Raw genomic sequence first — 16,627 nt, forward strand, 5'->3', positions numbered from 1 at the left:
AAGAACGATAAGGTCGAGTAACCAGAGAGGTATATGTATGTTCATCAGATGAATGGAAATTTGAGATGAATCGAATCACGTAACGCGAGCCTTATTATTATATCACGCAAGATACGCGTATGATAGATTTTCATAGTAATGAATATTATTCTCAGTGTGGTATTTATTTTTATTTTGTTTCGCGGTATTAAATGTTAATATAAAAATGTAAGTAGACCATTGCATAGTAAATACCTATACGAAGTATTTCAGTCGTTTCAGAGATAGATTACACAACGTTATCTTTAAATTTGTAAATCGACAATAATAATAAATAATAACTAATATATATATAATTTTATGTAGATATACCATATACCTCTTACGCTTGCTTATATTTTATATAGTAAGCATTATGTGTACCTACCTAATATATTTATGTAAAACATTGTAATTTCAATTTTCCCAGAATTTCAAGTTTAAAAAATATAAAAATATATTCATTTTATTTTATATTTACTTTTTAATAACATAAGAAAAATTCATCATACCTAATATTCGTCCAGTGGTGCCACGGTGGATAAAATTTGTATGTTGTTAAAAATAAAAAATAAAATTTCATTAAACGTAATTGAATTTCCATGAAATTATTGTGACTCATACAGGATACATGATTTATGAACACAAGTGTGCGTAGACTCCGGTTTCAGGGGCAGTATAAGTGATGATGTAATCCGGCCCGTTTTCCAGATTTGTCATGAAATTCAGACGTTAATTTCATATTTTTTTATTTTAGGTATCAAACTTAAAATTGTATAGGTTAGATATTGATTTGATAAAGTAATTCTTGACGATAATATTATTAATAATTTGATAATGCATTTTTATATTCTGTAATAATAATTACAATTTAAAAATACAGTTCCCGATAAATATATTATTGAATTAATATTTTTACAGCTGTAATTTTATAATCAATAATTGTTTATTACTATAATGTATATGATTTGTGTAAATATAACTTTATGGAGATAAAACTTACCGAGGCCCATAATTAAATATTTTAACGATCGCTGTAAACCAGAAAAAAAGTTCAGAAACAGCATATGTGGCCTCTATTGCCACTGTGCGCGCACGCCTATGTTTATGACAGGTGAATACATAAGTATTTATATAAAAAAAATATATTACCTAGTTACATTAGCGTAAAAAAAATTCAAATCTACATAACAGTCACATAAAACTACATTTAAAAATAAAAAAATAAAATTATATTTTTATTGTAATTAATAATTATACAAAAGAAGTAACTCTTACTTTTGCACAAAATTATGTTTGTGATTTTGGTACATTTATTATTGATTTTCACAATGGAATTTAAAATATGACACTGTTGTTTTTTACTTAAAATAATGTTATTATAAATATTACCTATCATGAACAATAATTTGTTTTTAAACTAGCATGACAGACATTTTCGATTATATTTTATAGTATTTTAATATCTAATCGAATTTTAAGATATTCGTTAAGATGTTACACTTTTGGACTTTAGAAACATTTAGAATTGATTTCTAAGTACAAAAATTCTTTTTATTTAACAATGTTGTATGTTCTTGTTTAGATGGAAAATGAATAAACTATCATTATAATAATGTACAAGTCCAATATTATTATATAATATTATTCGCAATATTCATATTTTATTCTCTTTGTACCTACTTTGTATAAAATAATTTCATTTTTTCTATGATGATAATTTAAAAAAAAAATGTTATTTAACAAAATTAATACTATTTTGCATATTTTACAATATTCTTGGATAATAAATTAAATTATTTTAAAATAGTCTTATCAATAATATTTTCGTATGTATATAAAATATAATGTATATTATGTACAAACATATATAGATGTAAACTACAGGTTAAGTTATATTTGTAACTTAAAATACTCGCATATTTAATATTTGTTATTATTTAAAATATTTTTAATACTAAATTATCGTAATTTTTGATATTCAGTTTTTAATATTTTGTAATTTTGAACGCGGATATATTTTTTTTTATTCAACTTATGATCATGTTTAAAAATTTAAAATCAAGAGTAACATTAAACGCGATATTCAATACGCGATACATAGTTAGATTAGGATTAGGTATGGGTCACCAAATGGCGGCCCGCGACACATTTTATCCGGCCCGCAGACAAAGAATAAATAACACATATTACGACAAAATTATATGTTATGATTGTAAATTATTAATGGTTTTTAAATAATGTAAATATGTACTTATTCCTAATGTGGCCTTTCAAAAATATTAATTGGTGACCCCTGGGATAAGGTATATAATAAATCTATATTATAAATGTACTAATACGCATAATACCTACCATGAAATTAAAAATGTCATTTGTCATCCAAACACAAAACCTTAAAATTTATGTTGATAAATATATACATATCGGCGTCTTAATAAATATAACTTAAATATGTCAATGTACAGTTCTACAAGATCTAACGGTCAACGGTGATGTCTTGCGATGTTTTTCCCGTTGAAACATACGATTTGGTTACGTCGAATGACGCATAATTCGTACATTTATAATTTATTGAACAAGTGTACCAGCTAGTGTACTACCAAAAGATTTGACACGTTTAATTAATGTGTCTCGTGCTAATGTCACCGAACACGCTGTTGTGCAGTAGTCGCAATACGATAGGCGCGCGGTTCAAATCTCCTGGTAATCGCAAAGTTTCTGGACTCCGCTGTCGGCGAGCTGTTCGGTCTTGTGAAAGTCTACTTGTATTTCGGCGAACGATTTGCGCTTGGTCTCGGGCATGAACAGACAGCAGAACAGGCCGCCAGCCAGAGAAGCGACCGAGTAGACGATGAAGTTGGCGGACACGCCGAGAGCATCGGCCAACGGCTGGTAGGTCGTAATCATGACTGTGGACGTGATCGTGACGGCCATCACGACGGCCGTGTCGGCTAGGGCCCGGGTGTCCGATGGGAAGTACTCGCACTGGACGACGGACAGCAGAGGCATGAGGCCGACGTTGATGAAGAACTGTGCGCCGGCTATTGACCCGAACAGCGGCAGCCAGCTGTGGCCAACGACGTCCCGACACCAGAGGACGGTAGCCACGCTCGCGTGACAGGCAGCCGTGCCGAAGCACGAGACGATCATCAGCGGCCGCCGACCGCACCGGTCTACAACCAGCGCGAACGGCACAGCGGCCACAAGCACGACTAGGCCCAGGTAGACAGCTAACGCGTTTGTCGATATCCGGGTGTTCGACATGATGGACGCCGCGTACGCTTCCAACACGCCAGCCCCACAGGCCATTTGCAGTACGGCCAACACTATGACGATCACCAGCGGCCAACGGTCTCTGTTTAACAGGTCACCGATGCTTCCTTTATTCCTGTCAAAATAATGTTAATAATGTGGCGTTATAAAACATGTCATACACATTAACAATATTTAACACAATAATATTATAATTCGATATTGAAATTAATTAATTAATTAATATGAAACGGGTTTATTTTTACTCAACTATATTCGCGAACTACCATATAGAACTTCAGGAAATTCGAACGGTGAAAAGTGTGACATTCGAACAATAGTGTGAGTTTAAATTAAAATGTAAGTAATTCAACAAGAAACTCGAGTGAAATCAGTGGTTATACCAACCAATCGAGAGATAATTATTTTTTGAACGTAAATCCAAATAAATTTCTAAAGTCTGTTATTTAAACAGTAAACTCACACGCGTGTAATTTGTATTTATATGATATTTTTATATTGGTATCGATTGTTGATTAGACTTTAATTTAGGATGGAGAGTACTGAGTGGTGTCTTGTTTCTAGCAGTCTTCCTTAGATTACTACAGTAGCGCTAGCATTGATCACGCATTTAATTGATTTATCACGATACGAAAGATGTATATGAATACACACAAATACACGCATTGAAAGCAAACCTCGTGAGATTTGTATATTATTATCATATCGTTATATCATTTTGGGGTGACGATACTTTAGGTATATTATATATTATATCGTGAGCGCGCAGATTGTAGGTACATCTTATTATATATATATATATATATATATAGAACAAAGCCCGAACGAGTCATGGCGGTACGTGCAGGAGAGGGAAAACCAATTTTGTTTTTCATTGTTTTTTTTCGCAGGTCTTTCGAAATTGTTATAAATATTTACACCGGCTTTCCTTTTTGTTGGTGTACCGTTTGACGAGATCAGAAAAAAAAAACGAAACGATAAACACAATTCCCTCGAGACAGTTGAGACAATCTCAACCGAATACTGGTAAATTAATTTAAAAAGTTGTTCACAAACACGTCGTAGTAAAGGAATATAATAAAATCCGTGGTGTAAAAAATATAAGAAAAAACAACCTCGAATAATAACAGAAAATGTATTTTAAACGCATATACTCATACAATAATTTTTATAAGAATATAGTGTGACATTCATTATAAGTGTGCTATTAATAATAATTATGAATTATGATAATAAGTGTTGATAAAAACCTGGCAAGTAGGTATAGGAGCTAGCTAGTAGCTAACAAAATCTATTGAATACTTGAATATGGTATGGCCTACTTTAGTATTAATAGGTATACGCGGTTTATCATACAAAGTACAATATTTAACTTGAAAAGTTTATGGTGTACATTTATTACTTTTAATATTCAGACGAAGTTAACAACTTAAAGTTTATTTTAAATAGGTACAATTGTATATTTATTTTTCTTACTTTATTATTATTTATAAACATTAACCTTTATTCGTCGTCTTTGTTATCAATTGAGTTATAACCCTATTTTGTATAATATGCTAACTTCTAAGGAAACAAATTATTTAAATCATAAGATTTTTTTTAATAAAAATGTATCGTGTTTAATTGCTCAAAATAATGATTATGTTTATAATTTCAACCCGAAGCCGAGATTTTATCACTGAAATTGTTGTGTTTTATGATATATTTTGTTATTGGTGTTTTTATTAAAAGCATGAGCTTTTTTTTTAAATAAAATATAGTTTTACTTATACACATGATTAACGTATAACTGCTGACTTTTTTTTATCTTATTGGTCAGTAATAAACATTCCGTTTAATGCAATTATAAACTTCTCCGTGTTGCGGGACTCAAAAAGAATAAGAATGCTTTTGATAAAAATGAAATTTCGGTTTAATGTATTTAATAGTAAAAAAAGAACCCAGTGGCCTATATACTCTGCAGGTAGTAACGACACACATATTGAATTGTATTATACTATTATGTATGTGTGCATGCGTAAGCGTATACAATGTATATTGTTATAAATTATAATATTGTACTTATAGTTACATATATTAATAAATATATCATATAAGGTTAAACTGTACGTAATAGAGTGGGTGTACACAGTATATGTAGATGCCTATTATAAAATTTGTACCTAAGTACAATTTTTAAACGAATATAAAGGGGAATAATTGTTAAAAAAAATTAAAAAAATGGACTTCTACTTAAATATAAATTGACTGTATATATTAAGTATAAAATATAATCGAAAAAGTTGATATATATATATATTTATAAACATTTAAAGAACGACGCATGAACTGCGTATAGCCGTTTATGTCCGTGAATATAAATGATTCGATAAAAATCCCTAATGTTGATGTATCTCGTGACGTTTGAACACGCGCCATTCTCGCACGTGTACGTACGGTATATTTAATACCCACCGGGCTTACTAAATTTGATGTAGGTTGTATATATAGGTGCTTCTATTGGCATAAAAGAAACGCCTCTTCAAAAACAAGACAGCAGCACTAAAGTTGTAAAGGGACCCAGTGACATGTAGACACGTGCGACTTGCATATGTATATATAATATATATATAATAAATATTATACATATTGTATGCTTATAATGCAGTTTATAGACGATCGTTACTAATAGGCAATAGCAGTCATCGTGATAATACGAAACTAGATATAACTTGAAAATTACCGTTTACTCGTAGAGAGTGTTTAATTCAATTTCCCTAGATGTCATAATTTTTGTATTAACTCAATAAGAAACTTGATAAGATATAAATTCAATAAATAACTTTTTCAACATTTTTCTTTTAGAGTAACTGACAGTCGAAAATTTCCAATCAATTGAATTAAAATTTCTAAATTTAAATTTCCTACAAACAACGTCACTAATATCCGCGTCCATGATACATATTATATACCTGTTGTTTGAAATGGAATCTTTGACGGACAACAATTCGGTCTGTAAATCGTCATCCGTGTAACTCCGCAGAGACCAGAGGCATTTGGCCGCGTCGTCCGGTCGACCGTCCAGCATCAAATAGTACGGTGACTCGGGCAAGAACAAAAACAGCACGCCGGACATGACCGACACACATGCAGATGCGATAGTCAGTGTGATGTAATCACCAAGCAGCCAACCTGCAAAGTACGAGAACAACAAGCCCAATGCGTAGCTGAGCTGAACTAACAAGCTGAGCTTGCCACGTATTCTAATGCTGGCCATCTCGCCGACGTACGCCGGTGCCACCACCCATGCGATCCCAACGGCGGCTCCGTGGAGAAGCCTGGCCACGAACAGGCACCATACCTGAAACGCAGAATATAATACATTTAATCCTTAAAAACTTTAATCACACAGTTTATTTACCAATGCTGATGGTGACTTTAAACTTCACAAGACCATGATCTATTATCATTATACTATTCATAGGCAAATTAAATATAAATTATTAAAGAATTTATAGTTGATTTGGTCTTGTTTATTTTATATACTTATAATTTTACCTACATTGAAATTTTAAGATTAATAATTTACTAACATATTACAAATTTTGTCTGACCGTTCCATAATTTCTATCCTTGTATAATATTTTTGATCGTAAATTTATATTTGTGGGTGGTGAATAAATATTACCATAGAAAAACCTTTTTAATTAAATGTCTTTTATAGGTTAGTGGAGGGGGGGGGGGTGAATTATAAAAATGGTTTTTGAAAACAAATGAATAATAATAGTTTTAGAACCAATTATGTAAATACATGTTATTATAATTAGTTTTATTTTTGTTATTATTTTCTTTGTTTTTTTGTTATTAATTATGTTATACGTTGAATATTAGTGCAGTGAAAAATTCATAAATAATTATTTTTTGTATTTGGTAACATATTATATGTTGGAAACAAGTGTCTACAGACCGCTTAAATCAAACAACGTGAAAATACATATTTATACATAATTTCATTGGTCTAATATTTCTCTGAATAATGAAATAAATGAATAATTTCTTAACTCCTCTCATTGAAACACATTGCAATAGTTTTATGACATTCAATTCGAATCTCGATTGCCGATTCTCGCAAACAACCCATTATATGCAAAACTTGAACATGTTTTTTTATTATTATTATATTATTCACCCTGCACATGGTCACGAGGGATCTAAAAACGACGGTAACGGCAACGACGACAACGACGACGACGCATTTTGGAAACAACGGTTTCCGTATAATATGACGTTAATATTCATTGTTTGAATACAATCTCTCACCCCTCCGTAATGATAAATTACCGAGCATGTTACTTTGTTATTATTATTATATGTTTGGGTTGGTATAAATATATGTGTATATGTGTATATATGTGCGTGTATGGCGAGAATAACACATTATAATATTTTCACTGCACCACAAACATGGAAATTATTTTATTTCCCGAAACAACGCAATTTTCAAACGACCCAGCCCTACCGTCGTGTATAATGCATATATATTAATGCACGCGCGCTTAATAATATACTCAGCCTGATTTTTTTTTCGCGAATTTCCAAACGAACGTTATAACATTATCGCACCGTGTTGAACCATATTATATTTCATATATAATAATATTACTGTATTAGATATAAAACGCTAGGGTGACGTTGGTTTTTGTTTCCGACACGTTTGTACATACATATATGTATATTATATACATTATGATTATGATTATTGTAATTGTTTTTTTTTTAATACTTTTACAGACTACTGTAAATTATAGTGACAATGAAAGTTATGAAAGCAGACTCTTTAAATTGTACAGTGATCCGTTTAGATTATTGTGCTGGAAATGTCACTGATTTAAAAACGTAATTATTATTATGATTATTATGATTACGTCTCTACTGTGTTATTTTTACACTGTACACACGATATTTGTTTCACGACAACGTCATTACAGTGTTTTTATTATTCATTTTTTATATTTTAATTCCTTTTTTTTTTTAATAAAATATGAATAATTTTTTTCTTTGTGCCATCGGAAACATATTTTATAACGCTTACAAAAATATAATCAGTCCAAATACAATGCCTGAAAATAATTCTTCACATTTTAAACGTGATTTTTGAAAACGGACGTTTCTGAGAATTAAACTATATATACATAGATACTTGTTTTTGAAGTTAAATAGTAAATAAAATTTTACGGTTATTTGTTCATCGATAACTTCTGTTAATTTAAATTCATATAAGTATTTCATTTTCTTCAAAAACATTGATTCAGTTAATGTTCAATGTGTTTTTATAATTGTATAAAATATATTGATTATCTTCACATTAAGTATTAACCATATTATATCTATTATCTATATAATAACAAAAATATTATAACATTCTTAATCAATTTAAAAACTAGTTAATTGTGTTATACACTAGTGTTATAATTTGAAATAAATCGTTATTATAAATTCTTCCATATCTATAAACCTAAGTTTGCCATAATACATTAACAATAGATAATTTTTAAATAAAAATAAGAAATATTTTATTTCTATGCAAATTTTTTTTTTAATAATTGTCTACTTTGTCATTCTCGAAGATTAAAAAAATCATATGTCTAGGTGATGTAGCAATCAATTCTGTAAAATGTAAGTGATTATGATAACCTATATAGATAATATATTATTTACATTTTTGATATTATATTATTATATAGGCATGTTATAATTTATAGCATACGAGGTGTTTAATATATTTGCAAACTAAATTACTGTAATATGTATATTTTAAAATCTACACGGAACAATAACACATAACACTGATGTACATTTTTTTAATGTAAAATATTTAATAAACTCATTAATTATGTATTATATTATCGTTTATCAGTCCTTTATGAATCAAATTGACCGTTTCCAAACTTATTAAACACCCTATATACAGTACCTAGGTGTAAATATCTTTAGTAAATTAGTGTGTGGTTTGTCTATCAATAATTTAAAGAAAAAAAAACTTAGTAATTAATTATAATTCTAAATGTGATAATGACTACTGAATTTTGCATTTTGGAAATGCATCACATTCGTTAATATATTTAGGAGGTTCCTATAGATTTATACGTTTATATCGGAGGTCAATTCACACGGGTCACGGGGTTGCCTTCGGGTGGCTTAACTTTTCCACACTCAATCATTCGTGCGTACACAAGTTTACCTAAGTAAAAGCAATTACAATATAGAGTTTTTTCTCTCTCTCTCTCTCTCTATTTTTTAACAAAAAATGTTAGTATCTCTTATGTGATATAGCAGTGAAAATGGTCGCACGACAGAAATACTATAAGATAATATACTTATGACGACGTGATCGGGGGTAAATCTTACCTTAACATTGTACGTACTACGTATTTAATATAATCAATAACGCAGATTCATGCGATATTTATTTAAAAAAAAAATACTGTAAAAGTACTGTAAAAATCAGTAAGATATTACGTGAACTGCATTACATCTGTAATGAAAATACCAACAAAATTTCGAAAGTATTGAAATAGATATTATAAAGAATAATTTATCATACAACGCTTTACTACAGTCTATATTTCTGTAGCTGAGGTAAATTTCACGGCATATATTTTATTGATGTTACTATAATATTATACTCGATGAATAACGGATCTAATCGCAAGCAAGAAATGGCGAGTGGACTGCAGCTGTACTAAATAATAATATTATTATGAATAATTATCGACTTATTATATCGGTGGAATAATTCAATTCGAGACTATGATGTCAGACGCAGCAGTATGTGATTGTGGCGGTGGTGTTGCCGTGTTGGGAACTATGTGTAAGCATGGGTTCGAAATTATAATATTATTTTATCTTACTCACTTGTCGACCAAACAATATGAACATCCATCCGACGAACATGATCGGTGCGGATGCGGTTACGGCGTACTTACGCCCAATCTGGTCCATCAGCCATCCCGCGGGCACAGCCATGGCGAAGTTGCCGATATCGATGCAGGCTACCATCCACGACATCTGTGCCGACGTCAGTGACACGGGTGCTTGTCCAGCTGACATGTATTCCATGACCGGTGAAGGCCATCCGAGTACGATGCCTGCCATGAACACAGGCAATGACGCTACGGAAATGTAATAAAATAAATAAACAGCACACACTCCAGGTGTAGAGGGAAGTGGACTGGCCAAGGTGTTAATAGTGTACTGTTGTCGTAGACTTTTTGATAATACATGGGCTGTGCGTTCCCCATACCCTGCTAAAGGCCACAAAATGTCACCGCTTAGAAACAAAAGCCTGGTTAATACCTATATTATACATAAGATGGGACCTAAAATCTAAATTAAGATATCATACATAGGTACATCTTTTTTAAAAATGTTATCATCTTTGTTCTTGAAATTGTTTTTCTTTCTCTCTTATTATTAATGGATATTGGAAGTTCTAATTTGTGTATGTTATATTTTCCTAACAAAATTAGATTATTCTTTAGTACACAAAGTTAAATAATTTATAACTATTAATTCGACTATATAAATAAATCAATTATCGAGATGTTCAAAAAAAATGTTTAACTTAACAGTTAACTAAAGATCAAGTTGATAATCAATTGAAAAAAAGAAATATTGCCAAAGGACACTCCTTAAATGGTATATAAAATCAAAATGTTTAATAATATAGTTCTAATAAGTACGCCTAAGATGAATTATAAAAATTAGAATGTAAATACATTCATTATAAAAGGAAAAATGAGGGTGAAAATGTATTAACGGTGATTCATCATCTATTATATAATATATCGCATCATCAGATGAAATACGCGGCAATTAATGTAATATTATGTACAGTAAAATCTCGTTAAATCGAAATGGCACGAGAATGATAAAAAAAATGTAAGCATATTTCCGATTCGTTTAATGATAACCTTTAAAACCGAAAAAAATCCGTTTTTCAACAATCAATAGTAGTATACCTAGTATTTAATGTATAAATAATTATTTATTTAATTAATCAAGTGATTAAATTGTCTGTAAAACAAATAATACAATAAATTATGAATAATAATTAATTGAAGCAAAATAATTACTAATATTGTACTATGCAGTAATAAATATTAAAAAGATTTTTCATGTTTGGTATGAGCAAAATTTAAAATATTCAATAAATATACTTTTTTTTTAATTTAGTGACAAACATAATAATTATGTAAAATTAGTTTTAATAATTTATAATTTTAAAAGTAAGAATATATTTTACTTTTAACACATAAAAAACTGAAGAAACCCAACACAAATGGGATACCGAGTAATAGTTGTTAAATCATGTTTATAACTTGCTTACTGGCATATGATATTTAACGAGATTTAATAAGATATGCCGTATTATTAGAAAAATGTTGTATAAAATCCAGCTTAACTAAACTTAACCTTATGTTATGGAAAAATGCGCCTACAAGCAATGACTTTATTTTGGGCTTCGGTACCCTAGTGAAGGTACTGTCCTAACACTGACATATCCCAGTCAGTTTTTTTTAAAATATATTATGCTCATACATAACATATATAAGTAAACAACTCGTTCCTACTATAATATTGCGTGTAACATACCAGTTTATACTATCTATAGTATATTGTACATATACTTACATTGGAAGTAAATCAGGATATATAAATACAAAACTATCTTGTTATACTCGTATAATCATAATTATTAAGAAATACTTGGTATTAAATAATTGAGTATAAATTTTACAATATTAAGTGGATGATCATTTTTTGAAAATAATTAATGAAACATTAATTGTTAAGACAGGTTTACACAAATTTAATAATTCATTATCCTATTAATACGTATGCTCGTGTGCATTATGCACAAACGCATTAATAATACTTATTATTTTTATAGTTGTGATTAATATTTTTATTTAATAATTTGGTTAATCTAGTTCTAAAATGTTTATATTATATCTAAAGATATTTAGATATGTACTATTATATAATATATACATTTATATTTAACGATATTCTACTGTTCCTATAACTATTTAATCGGTTGGTGAGTAACTGCAATAGCCAGTTAGCTGAAATTAAATTGATTCAATTGCATGGGATAAAGTTTTGGAAAATTTTTACCAAGTTCGTTTAACTGCCACGTACACACATTAAACGATTAAACATAGGTCAACCGTTGAATTTTCGGGCTAATTTACGTTTTTGCTGAGTTAAATCCAGTAGGTTAATGTAGATTTTCTTCTCTTGCAAGTGTCTGTTTTCATTGCTTGTGTCGTTCTTATCTTTTTTGTATACAAAAAAAAGTTTTCAACTAAACTATATGTATAAAACTATAAACTTATCAGATTTATGAATTACTAAACATCCATGAATCTCACTTTACCAATCATCATACTTGTAATAATAAATATCTATTGTTAAAAATTGTAAATGCGTTTTGTTCTTATTAGTCCTATTGTTGCACACTACTTCAGTGTTAAAAAATAATTCCAAAATTATGCAAAGTGCAATTAATAATATAGTTCTATTTTTCATCATTTACGCCTTATAATTGTATATACTAGCTCTGAGAAATAAGATAAACACACCATTAATTAAAAACCAACCAATCAACCAATACATAAATTAAATAATTAATACTTGTATAAGCAAAACGATATCAATACTCTCTTTAGTTTTATCATCGAAAGTAAACAATATTGGGCAAGTAAATCATTTCTACCAACAAAAAAAATAATACTTTTCACCCTTATTATTTCTGGTGGATATAAAGCGAATAAACATTCTCCCAAACGGTGTATAGCTATACATATTCGCTCAAATGATCTACGCTCGTTGATGGGTGGGGTATCCCTCCTCATGTGAGCCATAAAATAGTTAATTAGTTATTTTGACTTAATCTAAAATATTATGAATATATGTGTAAGTGTTATCGACTAATAACGAATTTGTAAAGAATTTGTAGTATGATAACAAAAATGATGACACAATTTAAAGGCATATTTCTTCACGTTTGACACAGCAAATATAATAATTAAATATGGACCCACATTAGAAAAATAATGATATTGCGCTATAGTCAACTTTATTTTATTTAGCATATTTAATTTCTTACGTAGATATAATATAGTGTTAGGTATAATAGATAATATATATGTGGTATGTTTTGTTTAACCGTAAAAGATTAACTTAGGTAATGTGAATGTTTAATTGTTAATATTATAATACAATGGTGGAAACTAAACAAGTTCACAAGAAATAAGTAACAATAAACTTAATATAATAATAAATTGTTATTTATACATACATAAAAAATACTTTAAAATATTGGGTCTATAGAATAAAGAAAAAATAGTGAAAAAATGTATTTTATCTCGTTGAGATAATCTAGTTGTTACTTTGATAAAAACCGCGATAATATTTTAAATACTAATTATTAAATCTTATGATGGTGAAAACAACTTAAATACGAAAATATAAATGAAATAACAATGAACATATAATATTATAATCAAACTAAGTATACCTACCCTTTAATTTTGATTTATAAATTTAATAAAATAGCAATTCAATTCAAACTAAAACATTTTGATTTTGTATATGATTATACAACTAATATATGTATATAAAGGTTATTATTAAAAACCCAAAATTAATTCGTTAACATAAATAGTTCGAATAAACCTAACTTCGGCTTAATACTTAGTTAATAATGTTTTGAACAAAAATTTCGTATTTATTTAATCTTTTAAACTTTTTTTTTCAAGATTTAAAGACGGAGGATAAATAAAATGAAAATCGTCCGAGACAATATTAAACTTCATTTCAATATAATACAATTATATCTATATCTGCAATATAAATAATTATTATAACAGCCGAATAATAATTGTAAATACGGTTTTTTATACGTCACAATATTATTACGCGTCTAATTTTAATGTTGCAAGGTATTGTGTGTATTGTGAATTGTAATAATACGAGCCACGTAAATTATCATTGATTATTATTTAACTGTTTTAATTATGTAAATATATAATATATGAACCTAACAAATCCGTGTAAATTAAACATTTTTTGATTACCTACTTTTTAATAAAATATTATTGAAAATAAAATAATATAAACAAGAAATTATGTTTATTATATGTATACTATATACAGGCGAAGTATCATAATATAATGTATAGCATGTGTACACGCGGGCAATGATAATAAGTAAGATAGTAAATTATAGTGTAATATTATATAATTCAATAATGATAGTATTCGGTTCGATTTTCAATTTTCCTACGGAATGTGCGTACAACGACGATGTAAACGAAACCATTAAATTACATTTACGAATTAAAACCTAATACCATGGTAATTTTTTCTTCTTAAATTGGTTTCCGGAAAATGGATAAATTCCAAAAGGATTGTGGTCTATATAAAAATATGCATATTATAGACATAAAAAAAATAAAAAATAAATTACGCTATAGGATGTAAAATATCATAACTAATTAGGGCCCGGATTTAAATGCTTTCAAAAAATAGCCTAAATTGCCTTAAACATTGTATATTTTAATAATGCCCTTAAAAAGAACACAAATTTTTGATTCACATGCGAGAGGTATACGGTTTAACGGTTTAACTTATGCATTTTTTTTATCATAACTAACAACAGGCAATACAAAAGTAAAATACCAAACTTACGCACTTATAATAAATAAACGCGATCGCGATGTAAGCCCATCTGACCAATTAGTTGTTATTTCAGCGAGAACCGGCAAGATATCAAAGGCATCAGCGTCCGATAATCGTTGAAGATAGATAAAAACGTTATCGCATTTATAATTAGAAATATTGACATTTAGTTCAGATGAAAGGTATCTAAAAGTCTATTGATGCAATTCGGATGCAAGTATATAACGAAAATCATATTTCCCTATATAATGTTCCGAATTTTCCGATCTAGACTATAATGTAAGCTCGTACATTAACGACGCACAGCGTATAAAAAATCCACAACCTAAGTGTCACCTTTGAAGCATCATCTGCAGCAGGTACGCGAAACGGATCGTGTGCTCGGGACTACATGGTGCGCCCTGCATTTAAATCCGGGCCTCGAATCAACTATAGTAGATAATATATAGGTACTACGACTCTACGAGTATGGCAAATATGATGAATTTAGTTGAATCGACGAACCGACAATGCACGCGGCGATCTGTCTGGACGAACCGGACGAAAGTTGACTGTGCTCCATCGCGTAAGACCCGCGTTCGGCCCGTGCAGCGTTCAGTAGATATAACAAAATACCGTGTTTTATTCAATTAACACGTCGAAATACGTGTTTTTCCGTGTTGCGTTCCGACGTCTTGCACCGATCGTCTGCGATACGATTACTGCTGTAGGTGGCTCGCGTATCAATAATATATATTTGAATAATATACGACGACGACCTATCGCACCGGTTTCGCGCAGACGATCAAGGCTGCGCCGACCATCGAGAATTTGAGACGAAAATATAGACTGTTGTCTGTTTGCACGTATTATGAGTGCGCGTGACCATTACTAACCGATGCGTCGACGAGAAATCTCGTTTGGATACCGGCCACATGCCCACATGTTACGTTATTGTTAGCAGTTATTATTATTATCATTATTATTCGACACCGCCTCCGCCGGCGATCTTTTAACGCGCAGTGGTACCATATATACGATATAATTAAACGTGTACTATAATATATCATTGGTCGGACGAAATACGTTCTATTTCCACTGATGATGATGATGTTGATGATGATGATGATGATGATGACGACGACGATGATAATGATTCTTTTTTTATAGACGAATTATCATTATCGTTTATATTATAATAATTAACGATGAGCAGTGATATGGCGCGCGTAGGCCGAAAACGTTTTTTGTCAAGAAATGTTTTATAAATGCTTTAATGATTCCATTGTAATACCTCGCGGGACCAGATCGAGAACGGGTGACGAAAAATTGCGCGATATTAAATGTGGCGACCGACGGTGGTTTTTTTATTTCGTTATAAATGCCACAGTATAATTATCCTCCCGACCGACGTCTTGATAAAAATATTTTTTCGTAATCATTATAAACGTTATGTTATTAATGTATTATACAGGACCCGGTGAAATATATGTTTGCGTTAAACGCGTCGTCTGTATAATATTATGTACCTATAGGAACTACTGAAATTAAATAAATTAAAAGTTTGTTTATCGTTTATTTGTTCGCGAAAACGTTTTAATATATTATGATGCCTACTATTATTATT

At 29.9% G+C, this 16,627-nt stretch overlaps 2 protein-coding genes across 2 annotated transcripts in view; one reads left to right on the forward strand and one right to left on the reverse strand.

Moving 5' to 3' along the window:
* LOC113558381 overlaps positions 1-16,627 on the forward strand; it is a 194,800-nt gene that overhangs the window by 31,854 nt on the left and 146,319 nt on the right. The window lies entirely within an intron of this gene.
* On the reverse strand, positions 1,847-15,886 carry LOC113558400 (sugar transporter ERD6-like 6). Its single transcript, XM_026963851.1, has 4 exons — positions 15,526-15,886; positions 10,189-10,445; positions 6,246-6,634; positions 1,847-3,409 (listed from the first exon to the last, which is right to left on the reverse strand). The coding sequence occupies exons 1-4, from the start codon at positions 15,581-15,583 to the stop codon at positions 2,713-2,715; spliced, it is 1,401 nt and encodes a 466-aa protein (XP_026819652.1). The 5' UTR covers positions 15,584-15,886; the 3' UTR covers positions 1,847-2,712.

The sequence above is a fragment of the Rhopalosiphum maidis genome, chromosome 1, assembly GCF_003676215.2.
Source record: "Rhopalosiphum maidis isolate BTI-1 chromosome 1, ASM367621v3, whole genome shotgun sequence".
In the NCBI taxonomy this organism is placed as follows: Eukaryota; Metazoa; Arthropoda; class Insecta; order Hemiptera; family Aphididae; genus Rhopalosiphum; species Rhopalosiphum maidis.

Coding starts and splice junctions, on each gene's coding strand:
- LOC113558400 (XM_026963851.1), bottom strand. CDS start 15,583: ATGGAGCACAGTCAACTTTCGTCCGGTTCGTCCAGACAGATCGCCGCG. Junction 10,446..15,525: donor GATCGCCGCGTGCATTGTCG/GTTCGTCGATTC, acceptor ACATTTCCGTAG/CGTCATTGCCTGTGTTCATG. Junction 3,410..6,245: donor GATTCCATTTCAAACAACAG/GTATATAATATG, acceptor TTATTTTGACAG/GAATAAAGGAAGCATCGGTG.